Source organism: Bacillus rossius, chromosome 5 (assembly GCF_032445375.1).
Source record: "Bacillus rossius redtenbacheri isolate Brsri chromosome 5, Brsri_v3, whole genome shotgun sequence".
NCBI classification, from domain to species: Eukaryota; Metazoa; Arthropoda; class Insecta; order Phasmatodea; family Bacillidae; genus Bacillus; species Bacillus rossius.
The window spans coordinates 40,790,458-40,816,837 of record NC_086333.1 but is presented as its reverse complement, the minus strand read 5'-3'; the positions used below and the strand labels follow the sequence as shown (position 1 = coordinate 40,816,837).

The following is a 26,380-nucleotide window of genomic DNA, read 5'->3' as shown; positions in this document are numbered from 1 at the left end:
TGAGTTAGTCGGCCAAAATAATTACAACCTAAATTCACAGCCGCACGTTGGGGATCTGGAAGAGCCAAGGCCTGGGGACGACAAAATAAAAATCCCCATTTATAAACTTCTTCTTTTTTGTGTATTTAATAAAAATATTTTTACTCGTTGGCACCAATGTTTTCATAAAAAAAGGCGAATTTGGTAATTGAGATTAAAGCGTTTCATCTTATTTCGTCTATGGTTTGAACGAAAATTGAAGATTGATGTAAAGTAAATATGACTCTATAAAAATCCATTGGTGGATAAATTGTTGGTAAATGTATATATAAATGCATTGAAAAATTCTGTAACCTGTGTCGTTATTAAAATTTGGACTTGACCTTACGGTGTGGCAAAGTAAATGCCATTGGTGCAGGAAATGTGCGTTAGTAAAGGTTTTTCTATTTTATGTTGCAACTCGTAAAGGATACTAGTATAATTACCACGTAAGCTTGTATTTAATGGTTTTTTAGGCAGCTTTTTTTATACTATTTGGAAGGTGGAAGATTATTAAATAATGTAGCTTGTTTATATATATTTAAGCAGCTGTTTATTTGATCTGGAGGAATCCCCAGAAGTTTTATGCAAGGATATTTATGCCAGTAGTTAACAAGTTTTTTATAATTGTTTTATTTAAGTATGTTAACTAATTTTTTTGTATAAGAATCACCGATGGGTTTGAACCGATTAGCACAGAATCATATTAGGTAATACTCGGACAGAGTTGCTTTTTATAACGGAAAGAGAAAATAGGAAAACATGCTTTTAACACACTACACACGTCCCTAAATGTACTCCGACGGTATGGTTGATGGTTTCGTAATTCCTACTATAATTTGTAAAAAAAATAAAATTTGTATATCTTTTTATATCTTACATTACAATAGCTGTGCTTTTATGCCGCCATTCATTGTTTACCTGTTAGAAATAGGCATATATGTTTTCCATATACTTCAGAATTCATGTTCCTGAAGCAACAGTGAAAGGAACATTTCTTAGTTCCTACTGGTTAATTAAAAAATAACAGTTTACCACTTACATTACAATACTTATGTATTCTCTCAATCGTGAGAACTTTAGTATATGTGGCTGTTATAATAATGAAATTTGTTTAAATAATGAATGTATTGCAAATGTTAGGAATTATTAATGCTTATATTTCATGTTTGTTGTTTTATTAGAATAAGTAATTGTATTATTAAATGTTTGTTTTATTACATTGCATTTAAAGTAGGCCTACGTATACTATTTTGAGTCATGTTGTAACGGACTAGTCTAATGGGAGGCAAAAATTTGAGTTCAAATGATAAATTTGATAAAATTGATAAATTTTCTTTGCGGAATACATACTGTGCACTGAATTGGCTGACGCGGTGTATTTTGCAGTCTTTCCAAGGAATTATTTTAATACAGCCGTCATATATTCTGTGTTTGATATGGCTGGTGCATGTATTCCAGTTTATCCCAGTATCCTGAAAGGCTTGATCCTGTTGGCTTAATCTTGTGGTTCATGATTTTTGTTGTTTTAGTTCATTACGTCAGAAGAATCTGCACATGAAATAAATTGCGAAATAATTAAGACTTATGATTGTAGGTTGAACAAATTCCTTTTTATTCAACTTAGGAACATAATTCATTATATGACAATATCCTATCTCACCTCACTTATCTTTGTCGTGGACACATTGCTCAACATTTTGTTCCCTTCTTCCATTGCTGTAGGTTAGTATAAGTGGGTCATTTTATTGTCATGAATATGACAAAAACAGTCTCAAACTTTTAAAAAAAATCATATCTTTCAATAAATTCCAGATTTGAGCAGTTAAATACTATAACCCTGTCGTCCTGCCGATGTTGATGCGTGGCTGGGTTGTGTCTGAGGGCGCCAACTAGCCTTTAATAGTGGTGGTTGCTGTGGGCCAGTTCACAGCACGAAATTCCTCTCTCTCAGTGGTCGTGACGTCGCCACGTGGCAGGCAGGAGTGGTTGAACCACACACACGACTAACTCGAAATGTCGGCACGCACACGACTGCCCGGTCCGCACACGAACGCTGATCGCCGAACTCCGCGCGTCGCACACGACTGCTCGCGCCGAGGGGTGAAGGCCAACTGGCGCGTCCTGGCAGGTCCCGTTAGGGCTTGAGTCGATCTCCACTCTCCATGACAATCGACCTGCACCCATTCGAGACACCACCAACCAGAAACACCGACCAGTGAGGCACCGAGGAGGCATAACGACCTGTGCGAGCCACGGGAGCACCTGGGACGAAGTCAACCCTAAGATGCTCTAAATGTTTTACTTATTGATCTAAATATAAAACCTTATTATACAAAGTTATCAAACAAAAACAGTGCGTCATGGGTGTGACGGATATTGAAAGTATCATAAAAAGTTAATATTTAAAGTTAAAAGTTCTGTGAATTTGACCATGTGTAAACTAATTTTTTTTAGAAATACAATTCTATAAACTTTAAGATTTTAAGTCTACTACGATAAACAACTGCAATATGCTCTCAATCATAATTACAATATATTCAAATAGATTAGATCTGTCATGGATAGCTATGACACACAGTTCATTTCAAGGTTTAAGATCCTGGATTAAAGCACAAGCATCTTATCATCCTATTAATATAGTTTTATGGATTTACTCACTACCAAATAAAACCTCAAGTTAGGTAGGCACACTAGGTTTTTTTTCCCAAAGTTTTTGTTATACTATGTAGGATAAGAAACTAACTTACCTAGAGGATTATTGGAAGATATTTTGATTGAAGTTTTAAAACAAGTGATTTCCTTTCATATTTTAGGATCCTCGAATACTTTGAGTACACTGTCTTAACTCACATAAACATCTACATCATTTGCCTTCAATATTTTTCCACTAGTATCACAGGATGTTAGAAACATAACCTTAATTTCACCTTCCATAAGGTCAGACTGACAACTGCTACAAATTTCTGTTTATTTCCTTTTAAGCTTTTTAAGTTAATAAGCACCCTGTCTTAAGGTCAGTATTTGATAAGTAAGTCTGTTTAGATGCTGGCATGATTGATCTTGCGGAATCATTGGACTTTACTATTGACAACTCTTCAGAAGTGTCAGAGTCATTTGCATCTGTGCTTCATGCCAAATACTTGGCATTTTTTCATTTCACTGCCAGATGTTTTGGCTGCAAGCGGATGCCTGTTATTATAAGGTTTGATGGCTTTAAGAATTGCAAGGATCTTTTTACTCCATCTTTTGATCAATTTGACTTTTTTTTCTTGTATGTGTAATGCTGGTACAAAAAATTGGTCAACATTTTCCAGTTTACTTGTGTCATATAAATAAAAATACAGAGGACTATCACAATAACTTCCCTTGTCCTTAATACCATGCCACACAAGCCTTTTCACAGTAGCCCATGCAACCATCTACAGCATCCTTCCCATGAGAACTAGCAAAAAAAATTCCATTCCATGTTAATACCAAAATCGTCCTCTGCATGGCATAAATTTACAAGAACAAATTTGTTTTTGAACTGAGCAGCATAGTTGTTTGAAAACACAATAACTTCTTCCAAGATGTGATGGGTTTCTTTAAGGTAATGTACCTACAATTTCTCCATTTAAACACCATACAGAATATTTGTCATGGCTAAGTTCATCACTAACTATTGAGTACAATGAAACTTTCCCAACCCTACACAGCAGGTAAACAAGCTTACCTACCTGTGAATGACTTCAATGTGCTGACTGGATTTCATCTTGAGAAGCTATTGTAAAATATTCTGCAAAATCTATTTCCATAACATCTCTTCTTTTTTTGAGCACTTTCTTTCTTACTCTGCTCAAAGTGATGGGACTATTTTTATTTAATTCAGCAGTGCAGTTTAAAAGACTCAATTTGAACTGTAATTTCAGTTAATGCAGTTTTCAAGGTTCAAGCAATTTCTACAAGCTTTGCTTGTCTGCAAATATATCTCCACTTCTTCCAGCAAACTTCCTCTTCCATTTTCACATCTTCAGGCAATAGACAAAATTAGTTTGGTTTTGAACATTGTTATCATTTCGCTGTCATACAGGCTTCTTTGTTCTCACAGACAAGTTGTTGGAGAAACCTTTTGGATGAATTTGGAATGCCAGGAGCAAGAGCACTGATGGTTTCGAGAAGGTACTTAAAATTAGCATGATGCTTGCTCACACAAACACATAAGCTGGTCATTAACCATAGAATTTTGACTTCCCAATTATAATACTTGTGTGAGCATTCTTGAATTCTTCAAAAGCTTCCCCAATTCCCATTGTCATGTACCGCTTTTGAATAAGGTCTCTCTTTCCGTTACTTGAATCTTTAACAGACTTTACATATTTTGTTCCAGATGTAGCTTGACTTTACATCATTTGTAATGTAACAATCTGCAACGACTTTTTTTGGTGGTTTCATATTATTTTGGAGACTGTGACCTTTTTTCTTTATCAGTCTTTTAGTTTCAGCAACTTCAGGGAACAGCTTTTTGATGACAGCAGTCTTTTTATGTGGGGTATTATAGTAGGAGGAGATTTTTTTACTTTGCTAACTGCTCTTCCAAAGGACTACTTAGATTTTTATGTTCCAAGATCTGATACTAGAAACCTGTCATTTTTTTTTGTGTGTGGAATTTTCGCTGTCTTTCCCTGTGTCTCCCTTTTGTACTGTAGTTGCACTTGTTATCAAGAAGTTCTTATCTTTGTTGTTGTTTCCTTTTTATCCCTCTCTCTTTCCTTCTTCAAATGTTCTTCCCTATTCTCTGGTATTTGTCTTATTTTCTCTCTTAATTTTGCCATTTCTCCTTTGAATTGGACATCATTAAAACACAAAAAAAAGTACATTAAAATTTACCAAAACTATTACAGCTTCCAAGACTGTAGACAGTGATTTGCATTTTTCATATTCCTGATGTGACTTCTTTCATAAAATTTATATGTATAAATGTTGGGTATATGCAGTTTAGATAATAATGCATTGGTCAATAAATATTGATTTGTTTACTACATGTGATAAGCATCACAAAAACAGCAATAGCTGCCACAACATACACTCACACTAACCGAATACAGGAAATGAACTGGAGTGGGTCTACACCACTAGTCAAGTTATGTTTAAACAATTTACAAACTAACACTTCCCCTTAAATTGTTTGAAAGGAGGTACCAAAAAAAAATTTCAATTCATGACATTAAAAAAACACACACACTCAATCTAGGAACAAGCATACAATAATCAAGCTTTGATAATAAAAACAAGAAATCATTTAAGACCTATCATAGTGTTACGACAATGTTGGTAAAAGGATAGTCCAATTAAAGATTTTACTACACAGTTTTATTTTTCTCCAATATTTAAGTCACTAACAAATAATCTTCTAAAATTGCCAAATAATTAATTACGCTTAGAGAAAGGTCTATTCCCCAGTCACTCGTTCCACACACCTCGCTGGACCGCACCTCTGGCGCAACTCTCGCCGCAGCACCCCTCATGGGTCTCATTCGCCGACGCACTTCCCCTTCGCCGAGGATCCACTCGACGCCTCGCTCGGAACTTCACTTGGGACTCTCTCGCCCCGGAACTCTGCCGCGCCCGCAACACTATCGCTCGGAAACTCTGTACCGAACATACAAACAGACAAGAAAGCGAGTTAATAAAACTTGGGTAAAATATCTATCTACCTCATTGAGTATTAGGTAACATTCACAGCAACATATACCACACCCATTTTGAGATGAGAATGTTGAAAGTATTATTGTATTATAAATGTATTATGTCAAATTGTAAATAATAAAATTATATTTAAAAAAAAAACTTAAAAGCATGCTTTTTTATGTTTTATAAACTAAAAAGTAAAAAATAGTCTTTAAATCTTTTTAATAACCTTAAAATAATAATCAAGTTGACGCCGTCCCCGCTGCCTGTTTTGAAATTACGTTAATTAAAAAGGTTTTAAAGAATTTTGATCTCAAGGGCGGGGTTCCTGGCCTCGTGGCTGCAGGCAGGGACACGTCGGCAAAGAGCTCCCCGGGCTGTTATGGCCTCCTAGGATGCCGTATTAGAGAAAACACACACGTACGTTTCACAGATTTATTACGTCGCACACGTTACACTTCTCTACGTCACATATGGCACTCTCACGCGACTGGCCGCATCATCGTGGACCTCCACTCAGCCTACACCACCCTCAATTGGCGGTACTCTTTACGGTCGCTCGGTAGCCCGGCGGCTAGTACTTTAAGAGGGGTAGGTAACCCGGCGAGTTACGAGACGAATGCTCGGGAGAGCGGCAAGCCCGTTTCTGCACACGTGGATTTTCGTGCGGGACGTAACACGGGGTACACTAACGTCTGGTTATACAAGTTCACTTAACAAAGAAATATTACACTAGAGTCACTAAGGGCTAGTCCCGAGTTCGGGGTAAAGTTCAAGTGTCCCACTCAGGTGGTCACACAAAGGCGGCTAATCCGCGTGGTGGCGAGGGCCATGTTATGCTGGGGACGGGCGCGGCGGAATCCGGCGGGATATCTCGTCCGCGACCGTTGCACGTCCCAGGTGATGAATCGTTATTAAACTCTGTTTCGCGTTCGGCACTGTGCCGCCCCGCGTGGGCTATGAACTAGTTCCCCGAGGGGGTTTTTAATAGCGTGAGGCGCAGGCGCCACGACGGGCCGCCTAAACAATTACACTTACGTAGCACTGGAAAGACTCGCTGGCGAGTCACACATTTTAACGAAAGACCGCACGAGATATCGTACGGCCGGTTCGGGCCGACCGGGGAGCTGTTGATAAAGATTTGAAGATAGTTATCTATTGCTGTTAACGTGGAGATGGCGCGAAAGATGAGTGCTCCCCGTGCGCGGGGCTGCCGGCCCAGGTGAGAGCTAGATCGTTACTGACTATTCTCCCTGGCAACCGGGCCAGGGAGGGGGAAAAATCCGCGGGAAACTGCAGAGCGCGGAAAGATGATTCCGGCCAGTTTTGTGAACGATATTGGTTTACAAAATGATTAGTTAATTAACCATAATTATTGGCTATTTTAAAAGTTTTAGTTTTTGATTGTTTTATCAAATGCATGTACACAGACTACCTAGTTGCGCAGTGCCACACCCGGCCGGGCGCTTTGCACACGTAGGAGGCCGTGACTGACGTCACGCCGTTCGGGGCACTGCACTACGTTGCACACACGGGCGTGTTCGTGGCACGGCACTGATCAGGTGTTGAGGACACACAACGGCCCCTGCTCTCAGAGGGAGCACCGACAGCGGCGTCAAAGTAATAACCAAAACAATTAATTTTAATGAAAAAATAGCATGGGTTTTTTGATATCAGTTGTTTTAAATTTTCTTACACTAATGTCTATTCATTACGATAGTCGTTAAGAAAATGTAAGAAGAGAGCAACGTAATGCTTTACATCAGATGTCTTAAATTTTCTACCACAAATGGCTATTCTTTAGGATGAGTCACTATGAAAATGAAAGAAGAGCTCCCCACACTTTTTTTTCATTAAAATTAATTGTTTGATTGTTAATTTATTATGTTAAGCTTATTAAAAAAAATTACATTTTACAGATTTGAATTTAATTTTTTCGCTTTTGAACAAATTATTAAATTTAAAGATAATTTTTTTCTCTTAAGTTCATTCAACATAAATAGCATATTTTTTAGTTTTTTGAAATATAATTTTATTTTTTACTTTTTAGTTCATATTATTTGTTTAAATTTTTATAAATTACAAAGAGCATTTTTATACTCATAGACTAATCATTCTTCTATGGAAAACAATATTACTCTATGATAATAGTGATGTGTTTCTGCAAAAGAGTGACCTAGTTGACGATATTTTTGAGAACAAGAATATTTAGTTAAAAAGGGCCAGGACCCATCCCCCTGTGGAGGGGGGGGGGGGGGGTTATCCCACTGGTGTCCCATTTTGTAATACTCCCTGAAATTCCCCACAAAATCAATTTTCAGAGTCCCACTACCCCTTGTATAACTTTAAAAGGTTTGGGGTTGACCTCTTGGTGGGTAGGGGGGAAAGCAGGGGCATTCTACCCTCTCCCCGGGAAAATTTGCCCTCATGCCCCAGCCTTATGGATATATATAAAAAAAAAGGCATGGTTATTGCCCATAGCACAAAATTAGTGTTTTTTTTGCCCCTATGTCTCTCTTCCTTTATCTGTTCAGGTTAGAGTCATGAAATTATTGTACTGTCATCTGGATTACATATACTTGCACAGTTTCAAATCGATATGACAATTAGAAGTAGGTTAAAATACACTTACAAGATTTGATTACATAGTTACAAGTGAAGCTAGTAAAAGCATGTTAAAAAGGAGTGAAAGTTTAAAATACCTAATGTTTTACTTTGGTTTTTTATCCTAGTAATTGCCGTTTCCACCCATTATAATGGAATGACCCAAATTGCTCAATTTTGTTTATTTGTACCTACTAGCAATTCATTATTTTTTTCTCTTCCTTTCAGATGTGGCTCAGGAGAAATTGACTGATTGATTTGTGATGATGAGTTCAACTAGATTTATTCGCGGCATGAAAAGCCGTTACTTTTTGTACATAAGTGGTATTTCATTAATTGGAGTTGTGATCTACTTGTACCGTGGAGTTCAGATTCACTTGGAGGATGTTCGCAGAACATCTGAAAAATGTCAGCAGCAGCAGGAATCTCTATCGGCACAGTTGCAGGGTGAGTACAAGATGTTTTGAAAACTCTTTCAGCTATTGTTGATTCTGAAAATAATATTGGCATAGAGTTTTTCAAAGTTGACCAGCTAGTGTAACTTCTGAACATCCAACACCTTTTATTCCTTAAAAGTTATTACTATGTAAGTACTGATCCTCAGTAATGTTTTGTATCAGTTAAGTTGCAGTATCACTAAAGTTAACATTGATCCAGGCTATGCCTCTTCTATGAGCCCATTGTGATCCACCAACATAACTACTGCCTGGCACATTTCAAACCTTTCTAAAGGTTAATTTGTATTACCAACAGCACAAATTCAAATACGACTTAACAGTAAAAGAAGCCATAAAATTGCTTCCCCTTGCGGCCATGAGCCTTGATCCTATGTCAGTCCACCATCATCGCCACCCGGAGAAGAAAGCAGCAATCGCACCTCGTCGACTTAACCTATTGAGAAACTGTTGTGTTGGCATCCGCCGTATATTTAATCAAACTAACCTCTTTTCTTGTATCTTTGAGGCCTACTTCAAGTTGTGGACCATTTTACTTAATTAATTCCTAACCGAATATTTGAAAATTTTTTACAGCAAACTACTTTTCGAGACCAGGTCACGAGGTTTCCTGGTCAGCACATAAACCGATTGGGTGTCACTGGCTATTCTATCCGCCTAGTTTTTTATTTACTTAATTAATGAACAACTTGTATGCAGATGTTGATAAAACTGCCCATGCCAGATTACTGCAAATATTTTTTGCAATAACCTTTTGTGTCCCTACGTAAATATAGGCTGGAGAGCCCACCGTTAATTAACAGATCCCTGTGGTTTCAAACTAGGGGCAGCGAGTCTCTCTTCACATGGGCGACATAACGGCCCAGAGAGAGAGAGAGAGAGAGAGAGGATCTGGGTTCACATGCCCCTTCACGTGATGGCACAATGTAATTAAGAACCATGTTACATAATTAATTTCAACACTGGCATGCACATCAAAACGCCTCTAGAAGCTAGGCACTGAACTGGTGAGCGTTTCTTGCATCAGTAACACACCTCAATGGGACTTAAATGGACTTGTGGTGAAATATTGAAGATACCTATCCTATTACAATACTCTTTGCCAAAATGTTCATACCTGAAAATGCCAGTGAAAACGCCTATTTTAATTTTATTTTCTGTCAAAAATACATGTTGAAAAGGAAACCATGAAAAGAAACTAGTGCTGGTGTTTGCAATGTCTGTTAAATGTTATTTGTAATTGGATACCTTAAACAAATCTTTGAACAGTTTGTAAACTGCATGTTCATACCCGGAACTCTGCACATAGTTTGGCAACTTCCTTAACTGTTGCAGTCTCTAGCTATCTTCAGACATCTGGTCATCCACTTTTTTTCTTCAAATGACTGAGTAACAGTCTCTTGCGCTTACTCTGCGACCAAAATGTTTTAGCTCATTTATTCTTCTGGTGCTACTGTGCTGTGTTTCAATTTTTATTAATTTGAGAATATTATTGAATAATTTTTTTGCTATTGAACAAGTGGTGGCAGTAATATCTATGCAACCATTACTTAGTCATGTTTCAAAGAACTCTAAAAATGCCTATTTCTAGTTATCCTAGCGATGAGTTTTGCAAATACTTTTAATGTTTCTATTGAAGTACTAATATTTTATGAAGATTCTGTTCTCAGTAATGCAAGGCTATCATTACAGCGTGGTGGGAAAGAATTTTTTTTGTACCTGCTGATATTAATTAAATGAAAGCCATTTTCAGATACAGCCGTACCACATGCTGTTTCCATTTTTTTTTTTTAAAGGAGAATGTATTAATAAAATTTTTGTTGTAATGTTGATATATACATATTATGTTATTTTATTTACTTTTATGTCTTTTTAAAAATCTTTCTGAAGCATAGATGATTTTAAAATTTGATTTTCTGAGTGGAAGACAGCCAAACCACATCATTTTCATGGTAAATATTCATGAGTAATTTTAGAGAATTGAACTACAGAATGACGGATAGCAAAATTATGTGTGTCACCGTACTGGTGTCACACCTTCAATAATCTTATAAATAAATATAAATGTTGGTGTGTTCGTCATCTATGAGCTTGTGCATCGTTCATCTGATTGAGTTTAAACTTGGCACACTTGACCTTCGAAACAAGGAGGAAGGTCACTGTCTAGGTGTGATTTCGATAAAACAAAACCTTGAAGCATAATTTAATTATTCTTGGTGAAATTTGGCCATTCCATCATCGCAGTACAGACTAACTATGAAAGAATGTGGGCTATTAAATGTAGTTCACTTGGCATTAGACAGCCTGCGCGTTGCATGCAATCTGCAAGCTATCGATATCGGACTATGAGAGCGCACTCTATACTGTAATCAACTTAACCAAATATGAATGTGCTGCAGATAAAGACTATAAGATTGAAAACATTTTTGAAAGAAACTTTACACCTCACCAGTAAGTAACCGGTAATATCCTAACAAATAATGGTTTTCAAGTTTAAAATACATATTTTTATATGGGAAAAGAATTTTATGGGCAATATCTTACACTGGAAAAAAATAATGTGTCTTATTATTGGTGAGATCGAAACATTTGACCATATTGGACGGCCAATCGTTGTAATCAAATGGTAATTGCCTGACTGCAACGTGAAAATTGATTGCTGTTGCCTGATGCTTCATCCTGTCATGTGTACTACCTACGCAAAGGCATCTATCAGTGGGACAAATGTGCGAGTGTGACGATTATGCAATAAAACACGGAAAATATTGCATGACATTTCCTATTTTCTATGGTCTGAATGATCATGGTGGTGCGCGAGATGTATCAGATAATTACCAGTTAGTATATTTTCTGACATACTATATTTTCAGACAACGCATAGCCTTAACCGATTGGTCTAGAAGCATGAAATTTTGCTCATGAGTTCTTTATACAACGTAGGTGAGCACTAAGAAAGGATTTTTAAAAATTCATCCCCTAAGGGTGTTAAATATTGGATGAAAATTTGTGTGCGTGTGTATATAGTCATAGACATAGGAAATAACAGATGTACAAACTGTAAATGTCATTTCTTTATGTCCGCCAAGCAATAGTCGTGAAGCCATTGCATTTTGTTATTGTAACAAATAAAGTAGAAAGTAAGAAAAATGATAGCCCTTGATAGTTTTTTGTCTCCCTGTTTGATACAATTGTCATTACCGTTTTGTACTTTATTGTTTACTGTTGTCATTAAAATGAATTACCACAGAACATTAGCACAGATATGTATCACATTAGTTCTACAGTTTAGTTTAGAACTTTATAAATAGATGGCGTTGCTTTGAATTGAATTGCATTGCATTGAATAGAAACGTGGAATTTGGTATTTAGGCTTCTGAAGAACTTTGAAAGTAAGTACCAAATAAAAAATTACATTTTGGCTTATTTAAGGTTTAATTTATCGAAAGAGAAATGTCACGGATAGACTTGAAAATTTAAGTATGAAACACACATAGAAACTAACGGGGAAGAAAGAGATTTAGAGATATTTATGTTAAAATAAATGTATGCAATAAAGTAATAAGTAATAAATATTCTTATTCCAAAAAATAAGTTACTTAGATGTAGGTAGGTATGTATGTTTTTAGGTTTATTCATATGTTATGGTTTATCTTTTGTTTTGGTTTAGCATTTGAGTAATTTTGAGTTAGGTTATGTTTTGTAAATATGTATAATTATTGAAGTATCAAATTTAAATAAATGGGTCATTCTTGGAAAAAGGGAGTTTTTGAAGTGCTCAATTATTTATTTTTTTATTTTATCGATTTAAGTTTTTGATTATTCTGATACACTTATTAACTTATTCTGAATCGATGTATGCCACTGGTCAACATCTTTTTTCCTTTACTAATAGATTTTTTTAATGTTTTGTAAAATACTGTTAACTGAGGATACAGCTATGTAACGGAGGAGTCATTGCGTGCAAGAACAGCATAATATTATGCAAATCAATAGAGATTTTAATATGTAATGTAATTCTTTAAATGACATTTGTACATCTGTATAAAAAACTTCAAAATTTGACTTTATTAATATCCTAAAGCCTACTCCAAACTGGACATTGATAAACAAAAAAAAATTCAGTTAATTAAATTTTAAAAACTACGTACAGCGAAACTCAATAACAGTAGACAATCTTAATGAATAATGAGCAAAACATGACAGTTCCAAGCCCGCAACTAATTCTAGCCTATTTGTGGGAATTCTGATGTTATATTTTGAAACAAGTATTGCCCACGTTTTGCCTAAAAGTTTTGTAACTGTTCTCCTTGGTGTCTCTTCCTTACCTTCATTATATATTTTTTGTAATCTATGTTTTTGCTGTCTATAATTAGCAAGTTGCCTATTCCTGTCCTTTAATTTATTTTCTATCACTGCAATTTTTTCCTTCAATTCCTGTCTGTTTCTTCTCCTTACTTTCTTTCCACTTTCTTTTAGCTTATCATCAACCTTAAGAGGTCTACTTCTACGGTTATTAGTACTTCCGGAAGTACTCGGAATGCCAGGACTAAGAGGTAGTGCGTTTAAATTTTCAAGCATCTGATTTCTATCTTTTACAGATGCTCTATATTTTCTACTTTTTTCTCGCCATGTTTTTCTCAGGTTCCTTTTGGTACAATCACTCATTTTGGTTTTAGCAGTTTTAATTTTTCCATCTTCTACACATTTCTTGAATCTTTCACGTTCCTTTCTCTTAGATTCCTCATATAGATTTGTATCGTTCTTAATTTTCTCTCTGTATTTTCGCATTCTTTCTTTAGCTTTCATCTTGTTGGTTTTGCCCAATATGAACTGTAATAAACAAAAAGACCATACAATTTAAGTCTGTAACAAATTTGTGAAAATGTAATAATAACACTATTTTTTGTTTAAATATCCCAACACTATATGTTAAAGGAATTTTTAAGCAAGTTACCAGATAAACATATTTTTCTAGTCCAAGGAAGTAATACTTTTTAAGCCAGACTATAAATTAAATGTGACCTAAACCAGACCAAAGATTTTAAAAGTATACCTCAATTACACAAATGGTATCTTCCGTTTCACAAACAATATCAATATCCTCCGTTACACTTGTGGTGTAACGGAGGACACATGAACGGAGGCTACCATATTGCACTAAAAGGCAAAACACATGCTTTACTTTGAGGTTATGTCTGTTGGCTATTAGTAAGGTTAAACATACTGATATGTCACAATTAATTAGGATTTATGTGATGTACTGGTAATTGAAATTACCTTTTTAGATGATGAATGGATGATACATCAGGTGTATAACCTTTCAATGAAATATTTGTTCACACTTATAAAACTGTTGATTCAGCGCACATTTATCCACTGAAAAATTGAAACATCAAAGATGGCCTCCTCCCAGCTGTTCCAAAGAGGAAACAAAGCCAATATTGCTTACATGTGAGGTTCTGTAGAACTTTTATTTTAATATAACGGAGAATACACTAAAGCTCGTGACAAAGTTTAGAGTAACATTACAGGTTTTATAAAGGGAAAATTGAAAAAAACTATACATTGAAGAAACAAGAACACATTTTATTTGTTTTACTAGGATTGTTAAACTTATTGTCATTATTTTTTATATCTGAGATAATTATAAAAGAAAATGTCTAAATGAAGATGTGACATGTAACGGAGGTATAGATGTATCCCTCCGTTCACTAAAAAAATATGTTTAAAACAGATTAGACGTTCAAAATTTATAGAACGGAAGGGTTTTAGTTCCTGTGATTTAGAATCAATTAATTAAGTGTGTATGTATTGTTTCTTTTTAGTGCTGCTTTAGTGACATAAAATGTTCCCTTTTTGCAAGAATGACCCAAATAATATTTTTATTCTTATTCCAAAAAATTAGTTTTAGATATATGTAAGTTTTCATGTTTATTCACTATCGATAAAAATGTTATCATTTTGTGAAATCAAACCCTAAGGGGTGAAAAAGGGGTAAATATGTTGCTAAAATAATCTTATATATGTCCCCATAAAATATACAGTAACTGACTGATAGACAGACAATGCACAGCCTAAACTAATGGCCCTAGAGATTTAAAATTTGGAGGAAATGTTGCATTGTTGATGCATTCTGCATCTTCTGGCAATGTCTTTTAGACTTTAATTTTTTACTCACTTTCAGATCTGCAAGTTGTGGGGGCATTAAAGATTAAAAATTTCTCATCTGTTGAGTATATTTCCTACAGACTTGAAACTTGGCAGGGGTTTCTTTATATTACATACACATTAACTTAACTGAGCAATGGGTTTTCCTAAAATCAGTCTCCGATGCAAGTTTATGGGGGTTTTAAAAACAATTTTTTTTGTTTCAAGTTTATATCCTAATGAAATTCAGCAGTGATGTTCCTTATAAAATATAGCCATCAACTAAGAACGGGGATATCCGAAAATCGGCTCCCAGTGAGGGTTGCGGGAGCGTTCAAGTCAAAATTTTATGTATTTCAACAATAAGTTATGCAATATTTGGTGGAGCGATGATCATCACAATCAAAATTTTCCCTTTTCCAAGTATATTTCCTTGAGATTTTAAACTATGCAATGATGTTCTTTATATTACACAGGCAACAACTCAGAACAAGGTTTTCCGAAAATCACTCCCAGGTAACGCTAGTTTCTTCATAAATCTTAGAAATATCTATATGCATATAGCTGGTATATCCATAACTTAATTTTGATTTTGGATTCCTATAAATTTAACTGATTTGGTTAAAGTTCTGACCTTTAGATTCAGAAAACCCCTTTATTAATTTTTAAGTACATATTATGTGATTATTTTGACAATGTATTTTTTTGTTGCATTCTTATGTGTTTATCATCAGTGGTGTTTGAGTACAAACTACGTCTTGAAAAATCTCTTCATCAAGAAAAGTCTGAACATATGCAGACCAAACAAGAACTGCAAAAGAAGTTTGAAGAAGAAAAACAGCTGAGGGAAAGAGAAAACTTAGAGAGTTCGAACAAGTACTCAGCACTTCTGCAGCAGCATAAACTACTGAAGGTAAATCCTAAGGCCTAGTGTTATTTTAATTTTCACATCATCACAATGGGTTTAAGGTATAATCACATTTAATATTTTGTAGCATATTTTGTCAACAGATATTTATGTTTTGCTTGTTAATTGCTTGATAAAAAAAAGTTAGTAATGTGCTTGTAATTAAAATGTTTTTATGTCAGTTGCATTTTGGGTACACAATAGTATTTAATATTAGTTTTTCCACAGCTAAAGCTCTACAGTCTTAGTTTAAGTAGCCCTATATTTCGTTATAAAAATCAGGAAATTTATAGGAGAAAAAAGAAAGGAAACCTAAAATGGCACATGCGACACCGAAACGTAGAAGTTGAAGTTTGATCATGTTGTGCATTTGATCTTTTTAAACTATGTATGTGCACATTTTTTGTCTGCTGGGTACAATTATGATTGGCTGTCTTTTGACAGACCTCTCTTTCCTTGCTGGCTCTAAGAAGGATGATGCAGATGAGGCACATGGCTAAAATACATTTATGCATTAGAGAAAAAAAATTGTCTGGTCTTTTTTGCATCGGCTGTCAGTAGTAAAACTGTTGTAATAGGTTGTCGAGAATTCAGGCATGTAATCAAAATTTTGGCTTCCCTATTGCAGTCACTCACCAGTACATATAAGCTTTTGTGTATGAGACAAGTTTTAAAATCCTTAACTTGTGTGACTGATGCTTCAAGATTATGCCTGTATCATTGTAAGAAACTTCCTTAAGATGTAAAAAATGAAAATGTGATCTTAAAGACCCACTTGATGGATTAAAAATCTGAAACAGCCGAAATTAGACAATAATTACTAATTACAAAGTCTAATTCCTCATAAGGATTATGCCAATACTTTTAGTCAAGTGGTTAAAAGAGCTCCCCAACACAAGAAAACTAACATCGAGAACGTCTGGCAACCGTACACCGACCAGTGACCTGATTCTGACTCAGCAAGAATCCAGTGTAGTCACGAGCTTACTCAACAATAAGCAGCGTGTTGACAGCGACGGATTTACCATTGTGCAACATGCACGCAAACCTTGTCCGTACGAGAACATTGCCACTCAATGTGATCCAGACCGAAAAAAAAAGCCAATTAAATTTGGAATTAGAAATAATTCTAACAGTCTCTAAACCAATTCACACATTTTGAACCAAATGTACAGGAAAAAATTAATTATTCGTTATATTTCACAAGAAATCAACATGGCTCAAGTTAAAGTGACCAAACTTTGGTACAAAATTTGACATGTATGCATCTTTCCATGTATCTTGGAAGAGAACTTTGATAGATTAAATAATATTATTTTCTGACCGAGTGGATGTATTATATAAGCCCTTTTTATTGGAAACTTCATCCAGATAAAGCAGCCAGCAATGTCTTAATCGCTCAAGAGCCTAATAATGCTAGCAGCGCAACCTCCAATCCTCCCACCATTACGGCTGCTACTTCATCCCCCGTGCCAGGAGGAGCATCTTGGTGTCCTTCAGTGCAGACATCTAGCCAAGATTGGGTAATTCCTTACCAAAACGTCGGGGCTTTTCAAACAAAATCACTTGAATTTTTCGAAAACACTGTTAACTCCATTAATAACATTATTTGTCTTGCAGAAACGTGGTTAAAAAAAAAGTATTAATTCACATTATTTCGCGGACCAATACCTTATTAGAAATGAGAGGAACTCTCTACTTACTTTTTAGAATAAAGGTGGTGGTGCTTTAATTGCTGTTAAAAAACATACATTTTTATTTGTGCAGCTTATTGACAATTTGATTTCCCGGGATTTGAAGCTGTTTGGCTTAGATTCAAAATCTCACCTTCCAATTTTCTCACACACTACAATGTTTACTTACCTCCTAATGTAACTTCTAATACATACCAAGCCTATTTCGAGACTCTTGAAGATAATTTTTTCACCTGTTAAGTTAATTTGTTGGTTCTTGGAGATTTTAACGTTCTGGTGTCGATTGGTTAACTAACATCACTAATAATATCTGCCATTACCATTTTCGTAAACAAGTGAAATTTTTAATTAATAGAGACAAAATCCAATGGTCTTGAACAATCAACAATAACATCAAGCATAATCCCAAAAAATTTTGGAGTTATGTAAAATTAATAACTGATGGTTATTATGAACAGATACCACTGAAATCCAATGCTACTATTAATGATCCTGCAGTGTTATCCAATATGTTTGCTCAATATTTCTCTTATGTATAATTGCCTTCTAGTTGCAGTTACCAAGTTTCTATAATGGACACATGTCTTGATACTATGTTTGTTTCTAATATTATCGACAGTCTTGTACTATGGGGTATCAGGGCTTTAAAATCTTCTAGATCAGCCAATCTCGACGGGATCCCTAATTTCATTCTAAAAGGTTGTTCTCATTTACTAGCCCCTCTTTCAACACACATATACAATTATAATTTAAAATCTCAAGCTTTTCCTTGTAAATGGAAAATTGCAAAAATAATTCCTATTTGCAAAAATGGTTCAAAATTATTTATTTAAAATTATAGACCAGTCTCTTTGCTTAAACATTTTTCAAAAATTTTTGAAAAAATTATATTTAAATTCTTAAATTTTGAACTCGGTAATAAAATTTCTATTACTTAACATAGTTTTAGACCTGGAATGTTACCTCTTCTAATCTTATTACATTTCCAAATCCCATTTATATTGAAGTTACAAACAGATGTGAGGTTGATGCCTGCTATTTTGATCTAGTCAAGGCTTTTTATACAGTAAATAATTCATTGCTACTCCAAAAGCTAAATAATTTTGGTTTAAGTGTTAATTATTTTAATTGGTTCTTCAGCTTTCTTTAGAATAGAAATCAATATTTATTCATAAATAATCATAATTCCTCTCCATTTCTTGCGAGTTATGGTGTTCCGCAGGGTGATACGTTTTCACCTCTCCTTTTAATATTTTTATTAAATGACATCACCTTTGTCCTCATTTACTCAACAGGCGTTCTTTTTGCTGACAGTCCCCTGTTATCTTCTCTTTGTACCCCTACACAAGAACAATGATCTTATTTATAGATTAATTTCAAACTTTAATAAAATGAACACTAAACAGTAAACTTGACTATTAGAATATACTATCAATCTGTATAAGTTGTTTTACTGTACATTTAGTTTTTAATAATAGTAATTTTATGTTTTTAATAATGTTGAACTGTTATTGGTTCTAATTTTTCCTTTATTTATGTATATTTATTTATTCATACAATAGTAGTTATTATCTCTTCGTGTAGTAAATCAATCTGTATGTTGTATTGGAAAATGTTATTACTGCTTGAATCTTTTAGATTAATCTATAGTTGTGTTGAAGTCCTTTGTGTACTGTTATTTAGCTATGTCATGTTTTTGTCATTATGTTGTGTCTATCCCTAAAGTTTTAAAACTGTTGCTAGGTATATTACAATTAAATAATTAAATATGTTTGTAACAGCTGAGCTGTTCCAAGGACAGATGAACGGCCAACTAGAGGGGCTAGCTGCCAAGATATTTAGTATTGCTAGTACATCCTACATGAAACTTTATTATAAAAGTATTGTATAGAAATAAATATTATTAGAAAACAAATAAAAAAAGGTACATATGTTGCCCACCTCCATTCTACACAAGTGGAGAGGGGAACCAATTACTGTGAAAGGTCTTAGTCTGGTACAAATCTAGCTGCTCGCATTCAGATATTTAGTTTTAATTTCAGTTTACAGTGGGTTGCATTTCCTTGAATGATTTTTTAAAGAAAAGATCTGAATCATAGCGGCAACATATCACAGACTGTTTTAAACATCATTGCTTATTTTCATTGCTCTCTAGAGCATCTTATTACAACTTGTTTTAGATACCATTTTCTTGTTAGTATTTTTTCTTTGGTATTCTCGTAAAAACTAAATTAACATTAGATGAAATGGTAAGAATGCTGATCCAGTATGGCAATGATCCCGAACATGCTGGGTTAAAGACATTTCACTGTGTTTTTATTCTTTTTCTCAGCAACAAGTGTGTTGGGGTTTTGAGAACTTTTGGCTTTTAACGTTAGGATATTTCTGAGGACACCTTCTTTATGAGGGCTAGGGTAGATATGAAAATAAGATTTTTTATTTAATTTTTTAATTTTCTGTTTGTGCTTTACAACTTATCGACATTAAGATCAGTAGATATGAACAGGTGCAATACAAGTATGGGGTATGAAGGGAAGGAATCGTCCCAGCATTTGCCTGGAGGGGTTTCAGGAAGTCTGGGAAATCAAAATTTCGGGATAGTCCTCAATGTGACATTAATGGTTTACCATTGCGTCACCTTGTTCAGTAAAGTGTGAGAAGAAGCTGTTACAACTGCTTTTTGTTTTGTTTTAATTGTTATTTTTATATACATACATTGGTGAGAGTTTTGTCTGGTACTTTATGATTCACTGTTGTGCCACAGTCTATTTGAGAGTCCTGTGTTTCAGAGCCAACACGAAGATTTGAACGATGAGTGCTCCAAAGTGCGGGCAAGTCAGTTGCAAAGTTTGGAGGAGATAAGCAAACTGGAATCTCAGCTGCAGGCTGTGCAGTCAGAGCTTAGGCAATTCCAGGCAGTCAAAGAAAAAGATGTTGAGTCACTTAAGGTACGTTGTACATTTAAGTGAAGTGTTTACTGCTTACTAGAAAAATTATCTCTCTGAAGTTATGTTGTGCAGGTAATGAGTGATATTGATGAAGCACAGTTTTTAAAATAAATATAGATCTGTGTGTGTGTGTGTGTGCGCATGTGTGTCTCTCTCTCTGTGTGTGTGTGTGTGTGTGTGTGTAAACATTTTTTTGCTTAAAATGTAAACTTCTAAAATTGTTTTATCCCCCATTTTTTTTACTACCTTATTTTTGATATTATTGTTTACTACCAAAACATTGATTCTTCAGTGTGTCAGTTACCAAGTCAATAACGTCTCAAAAAGTTACGAAACTGAAGGACTGGTTACGAAATCCATGAAAAAGTTTAAAAACTAACAGTAATGATGCTGGAAGTTACAAAATTTTTAATTTTCATTCTCCATTTGAAACTTAATTTTTTTTGATGCCTTGCTTCAGTTTATAGCAGCACATTAAATATAAATACAACATGTCGCAATTATTTTTGAAAGGTTTTAGCTTTCTAACTCAAAAATTGGTATACTCCTGCAAACGGTAGATTTATTTATAATTATGTTAAATTTGGCATATTATGAATAGAAATAAACCTGTGGTATACAAATGTTGAAATAAAATTTTATTTAAAAGTCCTGATGAAGTCCTGCAATTAGTTTAGTATATATTTATAGGCACCCTATTCTTCTGAATCAGTTATTCTAACCTCTTCAGATAAAATTTAAACAATCTCAGGTAAAATAGAATACATGCTTCACTTGAACTAGTTGGTTGCTGAAACACTCAAATACATAGTAAAAGTAATAAAAATCTGTTATTTAAATAACACCAGAAAATCTAACCATAATACTGAATATGAGAACATAATAAATCATTAATTCAACTATTTAACAATTGGGTAGGCAGTAACCTGGGTCATTAACAATATTGACACTTATAGCTTGTAAAAGCACTGGTATAACCAGTCACCACTAATAAATTTTAATGCATCCAAATATTTGCAAAAAAAAAAAAAATATTCTTAGTGCCTAACAAAGTAATTTCTTCTACAGGAAAATATTGCAATGTAAAATTTTATGTGCCGAAACTTTGCACACGCTTTTTGTATTTTTATCATGATATGTACTTGCTACAGAGATGTTGAAGACAATTTGCTTAAGTGTTTCTCTTTCTGGTGTTCATAGAGTTTAAGAATCATATGAAAAGTCACCACTTTAAGTTAATTAGTCTGACTAATCCGAACTCTTCTAAATCTGTACTAGTCTTTAAGTCAGTAGGACGTGAAAATAAAAACATTTATGTACTAATACTTTATGGACCAGAATAAGTTGACACTGACCAGAGCTATGCCCTCCCTTAAACCCAATGTGTCTTGCCCCACACAGTTCCCCTCCCCATTTTCCAGCTCAATTCACCAACACCTGTGTCTGCCACATATTTTCTAACCTCCTGCCAGCAGTGTGTATGTGGATACGCGCGTGTTTCACTCCGCCATCACTACTCAGATCGGCCTGCTGAAATATGACCTAAGCTGCAACGTTCAAAAAAAACATTTATAAATAAATAACTAAATAACTATTTAAAATATGAAAATGTTCGTTGGAAATTTCTTGTAAATGTTTTTAAATTTCAATATTATGTACAAATTTAGTTGGGCAGTCTTACTAAAAAAATAACTTTTACGTAAATTTATTTTTTTGATCTTGTGCATAAACAAAACAGTCCCCCATTCACGATGCTTACAACAGGTACTCACAGTTCTCTTAGCAACACAAAAAAAATTTTCCTGCTCAAAAACGTGAATGTTTATTAATTTCCATGATGTCCAAAATGTTCTTAATACTCACTCACATATCTTGCAAATAAGTCCCGAAGTCGCTTGGCATCTGCGTTACAAGCCAAGGACAAATATGTTTTTGGGATGGCAGCTAAAAATTACTTAAGCCTCATCGTGGGCTGAATACCGATGACCGTGGTTGCTAAAATTCTAATTTAACATGTCCGAAATAAAATGTTGATTATCGGTGTATCCCGGACCACAGCTATGAAGTTTGTCACTTAGCACATTAATTTATTGGCGTGAACCACTGCCAGACACGACTTATTCAGACAACTTTGAGCAGAGAACTGGCAAGATGACGCAACTGCCTACCAAACCGCAGGGAGGCAGGGCATCACCTTCCCGAACTCCACCAATCTTAACACATTTCATTACAGAAAAATGTTCAGAAGTCAGTGCATATTTTGTCTCTTTCTAATTAAGTGATAAAATGCTGTGGGAAGAGAATGAGTTCAACTTTCCCATTAAAAAAATACATACAGAAAGTACTGGGAATTCTTGGTACTGAAAAAAGTCTGGAAAAAAAATTTGATCCGCCGTGTCGCGCGATTCTTTCTCGTCCTTTCTTTCATTCAAATAATACTAGAAATGTAATATACACATCCACATAAATACAAACTTAAAAAATAAGCATTGAAACCATGTTTAAAGTAAATAAAATACTGAAAAATGCATTTAGTCAATCATCTAGCCAACAAAGGCAAAATAGTAAAAACAGTTACCAGGCTTTTCTACATAAAATATTAAATATCATAATTACAAAGAATATTTCTAATATTAAAATACAAGTATAAAAATTAGGTCACTATAACCTTGAAGTATATAATCAATTGATCCCTCTGCATGAATAAAATATCCTATTAATTCTTTAAAAATTCTTATGAAAGCTGGGAAGGGCAGGGTCCTGCAACATTACAAACTTAAACAAGTAAATACTTCTATGACCTGTTTCAAAGGATATTTTAATAAACTACAATAGTTTCATTTTGATTTGTGTAAAATATGAATGTCATATAATCATTTGCTAAATTTAAATACTATACATAATAGTTGGTACAAAATGATGGACCAATAACTTAAATCTACCATCAGAAACATCTTAACTATTACTATTAAATTTGTTTAGCAATAAAATTAATTGTTAGGTTTTTTTGGTTATGTTGAAGGGTCAGTATTTTACTGTATGTGGTGATAATATTTAAACCCAAGGCAACACAGAAAGCCATGCTTTGTTCACGAGGTTCGCTATGTTTGCAATGTTTACTATGTTCGCTGCGCCAGGAGGCCAGACAGGATAGTCTAGTTTGTGATGTCGGAGAAGCACATGCCTTTGGATTCGAGTGACTATTCTGACGATGATAATATTCTGCTGGCTCTCACAGTATACAAACATAAAGAGAAATGGGTTCATGAATTTCATTAAAAACACAATAATTTGAAGAATTTCATCATTTGATGAAGCAGTTGCTTGTGAGGATGAAACCAAATTTATGGATTGTTTCAGGATAAATTCATCTCAGTTTGATAGCATTCCTGAAATCAAATCTCAGGCATTATCCTGCATATCCTGCCTTTTATATTCTTCCTTAGATTTATTCCATAAACATGAATATTTTCATAATCTTTCAATTAACTTTTCCATTGACTTGACTATTTAAAGCACAATACTAAGAGAAATTAAACTTTATAAAAAGCAAACTCAGAAGTTTAGCACAATTCCGTGTGAAAACTGACTTTTTTTGTATCTGCGGATGCACGAAGTCAGCGAAGTTTTAGAAAAATCGCAGAGAACCAAACATCTAGCAATGTTGCCAACATAGCGAACATAGGTAACATAGCAAAAATAGGTAACATAGCGAACACAACTTTGTGTATGGTCAGTGATACCTGAGATGCAGCTGGCTATATTTTATTCACATAGCGAACATCGTGAACATAGTGAGCATAGCGCCCTGTGGCTGTAGCTTTAGTCTAGGCAAATTGTTTCACTTTGGTGGTTATGTTTTTTTCTCCATACGATGGATTCTGTTGCCGATAAAGGCATAGTTTTTTACATTTTGTCTTGCAGTGAATTGGAGCTAATCTTGATGGGAAATTTATGAACTTCAAGTTATTTTATCATGCATCTGCCTAATAGTCAGAATAAATATATTGATATAATATGGGAGAGGTAGAGGGAGGGTGTACATTAATTTAGTGCCCTCTATTTTTTAAAAATAGTTTCAAAATTTATATTACAATGCACATTGAGTTTGATTGTTTTGAATACACTGATTAGAAAACTTCTGAAGAAAACATTTAAGAATATCTTTAAATAAATTCCATATAACAGTTTTCAGGATGTTGGTATTATAAATGGTTTTCATAAACTTAAAAATAATGGATTAATTAATATTCATATGCAAAGAATTTTGTATTGTATATCAAACTTCTAACAGAATGAACCCCTTTTTTTGTCATTATGTAATTTTATAATTTATGTTTTGACGTGTGGTTATAATCTTATAGCTTTCATCATACTTGTAAGTAAAAGTTAGTTTTAAGAATTGTGGTGGTAGACAACTGAAGTCAACACAGTCTATAAACATTATGAAACCTATAATGTCATTATGTTTTCCTATTTAATACCAGTGATTATATGGAAAATTAATATAAGCTTTTACAATAGTAGTCTGCGTGGAACAAAACATTTGTGCCCACCTTACAATATTAACTGGACCTAGTTTGCTGAATGGTTTTGCAAATGCTGTTAACTTATTTTTGTTAGACCCAGTATATGGATTTGGAAATGGAGAATAAAAGACTGATTAAAAAGTACAATGTAATGGCTGAGGAACTACCCCAAACTAATTCTAAGCTTGCGCTCCTTCAGAAAGAGAACGCCCAGCTTCGTGCAGAACATGATCAGTTGAAGGTGAGCTCTGAACTACTATGCTTTGAGCTTGGTGGTGATGGGTAAGGGGTTTTGTTCTGTTCTTTTCATTTGCAGCTTTCTCTTTCAGTGTCTTATTACATATTGCTATAGCACATGAACATCATATTGTTTTTGGTGCCTTTTTAAATTTTTTTTGGTGCCTTTTTAAATTTTTTTTGTTACACTCATTCACTAATGATGGTTCATTAAAATATCTACATTTGTGATTATTATTATTTTTAAGTTGCAATTTTGTATAATTTGTAGTGTTACCAATGTAAGTTTTTGCACGATATACTTAAAGTTGGAAAGGTAGTAAACTTTTATTATGACAGCTGGTTGTAAAGTTGAACGTAATAAAAATTTTTTAAAATTTTTATATTTTTTAATTGTTAGCTGTAAAAAGAGTGCCCAGGTGCTATGGAAAACAGTTGCAGAAAGAGTGAGTGCGTGGCTGCCCGGCATCTCGTTGGTTAACGGTATGCATGTGCAGGAGAGATAGCCAATGGCAACAATTAAAATGCATTATTAAATAATTTGTGGTATGAGATTAATTTTTTTCCTATGTATATATATTTTTTTTATTTTGGTCAGCGGATGTTGTGTTTTACATACTTGTTGTGCTTTTAGTGTTCAAACAACATGCTTCAGAATTGTCGTAGTTGCATTTATAATGTTAGTAGTACTTCCAGTGCTCCAGCGTAATGTCATTTAATGTTCTCAAGAAAACAATTTAACACAGCATGCATTAGCAGATCTATAAAAAAAATCATCTCATTACTTTTTCCTCTTGTTACTAATTACTTTTATAAATTATTCAAATTGATTCTAGATTTATTTTTTGATGACCTGTTAAAGTGCACTACAAACTGCCAATCACTAGTTTTAAATAGTTGAGTTGTGGTTCTTTATGGTTGTCGTAGACTTGATGCGAAGTTAAATGACATGCATAATGTCCAATAAAACAGTTTAAATTAAAGAAAAAAAGTAATATATTAACTTATAAAATTAAATTTTACCTTTAAGTATTCTAAACTAATAACCATACAATGGTTGTGCATCAGATAAAGTGATAGTTTTGTTAAAATGTTTACAGTAACAACTAAAAAATGAAGAAAAATAAGACCAACAAAGTTTCAAAATTTCACCATCATAGTGCATATTTAC

General features: G+C 34.2%; 1 protein-coding gene across 16 annotated transcripts in view; it reads left to right on the top strand.

Annotated features, from left to right (window-relative positions):
• Nucleotides 1-201: 201 nt before the first annotated feature.
• LOC134531735 (Golgi integral membrane protein 4-like) overlaps nucleotides 202-26,380 on the top strand; it is a 72,977-nt gene continuing 46,798 nt past the window's right edge. For 5 of the 16 annotated variants that reach the window (XM_063367588.1, XM_063367584.1, XM_063367586.1 and 2 more), the window contains exons 1-5: nucleotides 202-402; nucleotides 8,521-8,739; nucleotides 15,629-15,807; nucleotides 20,285-20,443; nucleotides 25,067-25,213. In XM_063367588.1, the coding sequence (XP_063223658.1) occupies nucleotides 8,556-8,739; nucleotides 15,629-15,807; nucleotides 20,285-20,443; nucleotides 25,067-25,213 (669 nt within the window). In that variant the 5' untranslated portion in view covers nucleotides 202-402; nucleotides 8,521-8,555. Of the gene's footprint in view, nucleotides 468-8,520; nucleotides 8,740-15,628; nucleotides 15,808-20,284; nucleotides 20,444-25,066; nucleotides 25,214-26,380 lie in introns of all 16 variants that reach the window. The other 11 variants (XM_063367587.1, XM_063367580.1, XM_063367595.1 and 8 more) reach the window with 7 other exon arrangements.